Source organism: Sinocyclocheilus rhinocerous, unplaced genomic scaffold, assembly GCF_001515625.1.
Source record: "Sinocyclocheilus rhinocerous isolate Xijiao unplaced genomic scaffold, SAMN03320098_v1.1 scaffold497, whole genome shotgun sequence".
NCBI lineage: Eukaryota > Metazoa > Chordata > Actinopteri > Cypriniformes > Cyprinidae > Sinocyclocheilus > Sinocyclocheilus rhinocerous.
In genome coordinates, this window is record NW_015633189.1 from 746320 (window position 1) to 753315 (window position 6996).

At 35.5% G+C, this 6996-nt stretch overlaps 1 protein-coding gene across 1 annotated transcript in view; it reads right to left on the bottom strand.

The window, feature by feature from the left end:
* The window catches only part of LOC107743785 (voltage-dependent T-type calcium channel subunit alpha-1G-like), a 163081-nt gene that overhangs the window by 141857 nt on the left and 14228 nt on the right, over positions 1–6996 (bottom strand). The window contains 1 exon segment of the mRNA XM_016557185.1: positions 255–388. Within this exon segment, the coding sequence (XP_016412671.1) occupies positions 255–388 (134 nt within the window).

The window sequence follows — 6996 nt, forward strand, 5'->3', positions numbered from 1 at the left end:
TTTAATGTTTATTATTTTTTGCTGAAAGTGATACTTTTTTTCAGGATTCTTTGATGAATCGAAAGATCAAAAGAACAGCATTTATTTTAAATAAATCTTTTGTAAAATATAAAAGTCTAAAAACAATATATAAAAATCTCACTTTTTATCAATTTAATACATCCTTGTTGAATAAAAGTAACAATTCCTTGAAAAAAAAAAAACACTTTGTCCCCAAACTTTTGAAGTTTCAGTTAAGTCATTTCAGGACTCACCCAGCCAATACAATGAAGAAGTCTAGCCGATTCCAGGTGTCTCCAAGGTAACACTTTTTCCCAAAGATGCCCAGTGCAACCATCTTGATTACCATCTCCACAGCAAAAAAAGCAAAGATGAAATCATCAAAGTCCTGGGGGAAGAGAGAAATATCCGAAGGGTTAGCAGAATCTTAAAATGCTGCATTGGCCAAGTCAAGAGTTTGCAAAAATGTTCTTCTCTTGATCAGGAGATACAACCTAACTCGCACTAAAGAAATAAACCCTCCAAAAGCATATGCTGATGAATATTAAATTTCCACTTTGATGTCACAGCATAGTGTGAGTGTGTATGTGTGAGAGTGTGTACGTGTGAGTGTGAGTGTGAGTGAGTGTGTGTGTGTGTGTGTGTGTGTGTGTGTGTGCGCGTGCGTGTCTGTGTGTGTGTCCATGTGCTGAGGGGCTATAAGCCTTGACTCATACTTACACAGACATCTCAGTAAGTCGGAGTAAGCACAAACAACCAACTCACCCAAGTCTTTACCCACAAATCCTCTGCTAGTCCTCTATTTATTTTTCATTTCTGGTAACGTAAGCAAAGAAATAAACCTTACTAAATGTGCATATACAAGGACAATGATCTGCAATATGGAGTTTTAATAAATATGAATACAAAACACAGCATTAAGTGGTAAAAAGAGTCGGGGCCATTCACACAAAAAAAGCATTTTTACTTTGGAAAAAAAAAATGAGATGTGGAATGAAGGAAAAAATGCAAGTTTTGCAAGTCGTCCTTTTTAAAAGTTTAACTTCTATTAACCTTAGCGTCCCGTTTTTAGAACGCTGAGATTATCAAAATGACACATGAGGTTAGGTCAGAGGTAGTAAATCTGGCAATAAAGCCCATGCTGCCACTGAGTCATGACTGACAAGCTTCATGGAATGGAAATGGGAGTCCTTGCGTTTCTTGGAAAGCACACATCATGCCAAGTCAATGCTGAGCGCAATTTATGTGTTTGTGAACATGCACATGTATGAATGTGTGTGTGTTTGTGCTATGGTTAACAAACCACAAATCTGTTATCCACTAAGCAGCTTGTCTTTTCTGACCTTTCACGGCTTTCTCGAAAAGTTGTAGATCTGTATTAGTGATACACGTTTTCTTTACTATATTTTCCAGGGCACACATTTACACAGCTAACTGTCTGTATTTAATACCAATCTCTTTGTTTAATGGTGTTTACAAATCCATGTCCATTTAAAAGTGGTTCACTCTAAAGTGCCCTATTTAGAAGACTTGAGACACACACATACACAGAAACTGGCAGTGATCGAGACACTCACAAAGACACTGAAGTATTGTGTGACGTGACTGATTCAGAAGCACAGGATGATAACTGGAAGAAATTGGCGTATCCCAGTCCTGTCGTTACTTACCCGCATGTTGTTCTAAACTGATTTGCTGTTATTTCTACTGAAAATAATTTATTTGACTTCTACTTTAAAGAATGTTCACGTAGATCTTTAATTTCAATAGTGACCATGTCTTTCAAAAAAACTAAACAAAATTGGCAAAATGAACTACTTTCTTCTGAACTTTCTTCTGAAGCCATATGAGAAAGGGGAGAAATTTATGTTGCTATGGTACATACTGGAATTTTTCCTCTTAACTGAATGACAGTGAATATTTATTTAAATGTATACACATATTTATTTATAGTTTTACTTAAACATACATTTATGTAATTTTTCACACATACATAGTCAATATGAACTGTCATTTGTAAGGAATAGAGCTTCATAAAGATTCTTCAAAAGTCCTCTGTATGTGTTTTACTGACATAATTAACAAACAAACAGGTTTGGAATGACATGAGGATGAGTAAAAATAAGTACTACCAGTGAGAGCAGCGGTCAAAGCTGTCCATCTAATGCATATTTCCAACAATGAAAAAGTAGCACAGTGGAATGGAAAAACATGTGTGTGAATGGTCCCTCAGTCTGTCTCAGTAAATCAAGGTTGTGCTAATAACCATAAAGTTACTAAGGCAATTCTGACAGACTGTGGAAATAAAATACTTAGTTACTCTCTAAAACTCCTCTATAAAGATTTGTGAAAATAAACAAGACTATACTACTCAAATTGGCAATTTTCAAAACATATATTACACAAAGCAATTATGAGAAACACAGTGTCAATTTACTGAATATTCGGTTAATTATTGTTCAATAATGATTGTTGATTAGAATTACATGCACGGAAAAAAAATATCTGCTAGACTGGTGACCTATTCAGACCTCCTTTCATTTCATTTCAACAATAGATGGTACATTTCCGGACCTTATGAACTAAATTGTTTTATTAAACATGCATTCTCCTAAGGCAGATGCAAAAGGCACAGTCAGTTCCTAAGTAAAGACCACAGACTGGGTCCTTGAGACATCGGCGGCCATATGAACTCAGAGACAGTCGTTTCCTCAAGGTTGACTGTCACTGAAAGACACCTGGGCATTATCAGCCAGCGAGGACATTAGTCAAAGCTCTTAAGTGAGGAATTCCCTCCAGCCAAAGCACTTGCACTCTGACAATGCAGGGAATGTTAATTAAGCCGCAGTGGAGAGTATTTACTGTCGCGTTGGACATTATTCAGAGCCAAGCGCTAATGTATTACCTCATCCCTGATCGGCTTGTATTGTACAAAGTGGACATTTGGGTTATAGAGCACTACAGTTCTTGCCAATTCAAAGTTAATGGTAACACACAACACTTCCATAAACAATGCTGTCAGGATGAGGACAAGGGGAGAACCTGCGAGCCTTCATTTTGCATTAATGGTTTGGGGAAGAGACTATCTGTTCAGACAGAGATAGATCTCCTAAGACCATGCCCTAATGTTCTCTAATTATCTGCCTTAATGTGAACATATGGTGAACACATAAAAACAAAATAATAATAATTTCGCTATAAATAACACAAAAATCTCACTTTGACAAAAGGTTCTGCCCTGTACATTAATACTGCTCAACATATGGATGGTTTCTGCTCGCCAAGTCACTATTTTTGGCAGCATAATTTTTTTTTATATATTTATGTAATAATTCATATTTTAATCATTTGTATTATAATAATAATTAAATAGCAATACAAACATTGACAGCCAATCAGAATCCATTCGACTTTAAAGAGCATGTAAAGTTGTGTGTGTGTGTGTGTGTGTGTGTGTGTGTTTTGTTCATAGTCCATGTAGAGCTCTTGGCTCACACAGCTGTGTGCCTGTGAGTATAAATCTCTACGGGCCTTTCTATGGTTCAACAGCTCCCTCCAAAGATAAACGACGCAGAGTAGGGGAACCCTAAAAACAAAATAATAATAATTTCGCTATAAATAACACAAAAATCTCACTTTGACAAAAGGTTCTGCCCTGTACATTAATACTGCTCAACATATGGATGGTTTCTGCTCGCCAAGTCACTATTTTTGGCAGCATAATTTTTTTTTATATATTTATGTAATAATTCATATTTTAATCATTTGTATTATAATAATAATTAAATAGCAATACAAACATTGACAGCCAATCAGAATCCATTCGACTTTAAAGAGCATGTAAAGTTTAAAAGTTTAAAAATATATATTTTTTAAAATTATATTTATGTAATAATTTATATTTTAATCATTTGTATTATAATAATAATTCAATATATTGAAAGTACGTTGTTTAAATAATTTGTATATGTTTTTTTTTATTTTTTATGTATGTATACTTTATACTTCCCTGTCTCTCATCTCCTTTGTTTCAGAGAGCCTCTTCCCATATTCCTCCTCCCCTCCTTTTTCTCACCACATCTCATCCACCCATTTCTATTTAATACATGTCATCTTTCTCTTTCATATTTCTGGGGAAGCGTTCAAAAATAGCTCAGAGAAAGAGTCAGTCTCATCCGCGCGTGTGGAAGCGAGGGTGTTTGCGCGCGTGCGGTGATCTTTTGGCACTGAATAAATCTTCTCATGGTGTCCTCTTTGTTGTACAAATAGCTGATTGGTGTATTGTCTGTGCTGTGAGTAGGTTATTCTAGTGCAACTGATGGCTATATGTTTTTTTTTTTTTTTTTTTGTATGTATATAAATGTTTTCTTAACTAATTGAAAGGCTTTTAATTTACAGTAATATATATAAAAAAGTGTGTTTATGAATTTATAAAATAAATTTTAAAATAATTTAATACTTAATTGGTGCATTTATGGACCTTAATTAATTAATTTTAATAGTGTTTTTCATTAAATGTCTTTGGTTACAATAATTACTAGGCTTTAAATTTACAGTAACAGCTTACAGCTTTACTCGATGACACTTTTATATAAGCCAGCTAGATCAAATAATCTTAGTGACGTTATCTTAGTGACCTTAGCATTTTGGCAGCATAAGAAAGACCAACAAATGTAAATGTAAGTATCGTATAAGTGTGAAAGAACAGCAACTGTCAAATTACTCTTTTTATATATATATATATATATATATATATATATAGTAATAAATTAATATTTTTATTTGACAGATGCATTAATTTGATCAAAAGTGTCAGTAAAGACATTTATAATGTTACAAAAGTTGGGGTTAAATAATTCTCTACAGTGCTTTCCTCCCTCTCCCTTTCTCTCTCTCACACACACACACCCTACACACACTATATGAATATCTTCCTCTTTATACTTCCCTGTGTCTCATCTCCTTTGTTTCAGAGAGCCTCTTCCCATATTCCACCTCCCCTCCTTTTTCTCACCACATCTCATCCACCCATTTCTATTTAATACATGTCATCTTTCTCTTTCATATTTCTGGGGAAGCGTTCAAAAATAGCTCAGAGAAAGAGTCAGTCTCATCCGCGCGTGTGGAAGCGAGGGTGTTTGCGCGCGTGCGGTGATCTTTTGGCACTGAATAAATCTTCTCATGGTGTCCTCTTTGTTGTACAAATAGCTGAGTGGTGTATTGTCTGTGCTGTGAGTAGGTTATTCTAGTGCAACTGATGGCCTTTCTGCTGAGAAAACAATTCTTTAAATCCAGAACTTCTTCAGACCATCCGTCCACCCCCACAAATGCAAACACTCACACACAAAGAGAGGAGGAAGCTGCAACACACATTCACTGTGGATAAACAAAAATATCTTCTGTGTTCTTCTTACTAATTCATCTAATTCATATGTGCAGAGAGTGGTTGCTATGCCGATGACATCATGGAGTCTAGAAGGAAAGTGAAGAGACGTGTACAATGCAGCAGGAAAACACCAATCATCACACTACCATAAATCAACACAATAATGCATATTTAGTCTCTGATATTTGTCCTACATTGACATCTGTTGATGAAATATGCTGCTTTCACTAACCATTTAAAGAGATAGTTTACCATAAAATGAAAATTCTGTCATCATTTACTTCATCCTCATGTCATTCCAAGTCTGTATGATTTTTTTCTTCTGTCAAACACCAAATAAGATGTTCATGCTGCAATTTTGTATACAATGAAATTAAACGGTGACCACATGCTTTAAAGGTCAAATAATGACAAAAACCACTATTAACATATTATAAAAGTGGTTTATATGATTCGTCCACCTAATTAAAAATGTCTTCGGAAGCCCTGCGATAGCTTTCCGTGTTGAACAGATCAAAAGAACTTCCCCTTGTAGCTCTCAAATCTCGTATGTGTGATTTCAATACACGCATATAAAAATTTGCCTCATTGTAATTGGTAAGAAGACCAAGACACATGACAAGCGATGATGCTTTGCACAACTAACCTTAAATCTAATGACAAATTTTGACGCACCATATTTGAATGCGTGCAAATGAGATATACAGTACATTAAAAGAGCAGATTAGCAGTGGCTAATGACTTAAATTGTTCAATTCCACATAAGGCTAAAGGAAACCATGAACGACAACAACTATGACGATAACTATATGGTTTTAATAATCGTTGGTTTTAATAATCGTTCCAGTTCTTTCAGAATATGGAACTCCACACCACAGTGATAACAAAACAGAGGAGCGATATCATTGGAATCACTTTCAGAACAAATTTGTATAGCTAAAGAGCAATACAAACATTGACAGCCAATCAGAATCCATTCGACTTTAAAGAGCATTTAAAGTTTAAGACAACATAACTGCAGTATACACTTATAATAAAAAGAATGTTAGTGTGCGTTGGTGTGGGTGCTAATGTTATTGCTATAGTTATCTTTATAGCTATCATTCTTGGTGTGAACAGGCCTTAATTTACACTGCACCAACAGACACGAGCAATGGCAACAGACGCGTTTGTTGGATTTTGTCGGATCAGTGTGTTACAGGTCTGCAACTGTTGCATTTGGATGGCAGTTGAGTCGATTGAGTATGTTCACACAACATTAGTTAGGTTGTGGAATATCTGAGAAGTGATGTACTGTAATCTAGTGATTACCGATGTTGGTTGGCATTTATCAGTGCCGTGAGACTTAGGCTACGTTCACACTGCAGGCAAATGTGGCCCAAATCTGAGTTTTTTGCTCACATGTGACTGTGATCTGTTTTTGTCATGACAGTGTGAACAGCACAAACCGCATGGAATCTGATCTTTTCAATTCTGATTTGTGCCACTTCCATATGTGGTACTAAATCCGATCCATGTCAGATGTTTTGCAATGCGACCGCAGTGTGAACGGTCATGTCGGATTTTATGCGGCTTTTACGTCACTCTAGATCGACATTCGTCATAATTCC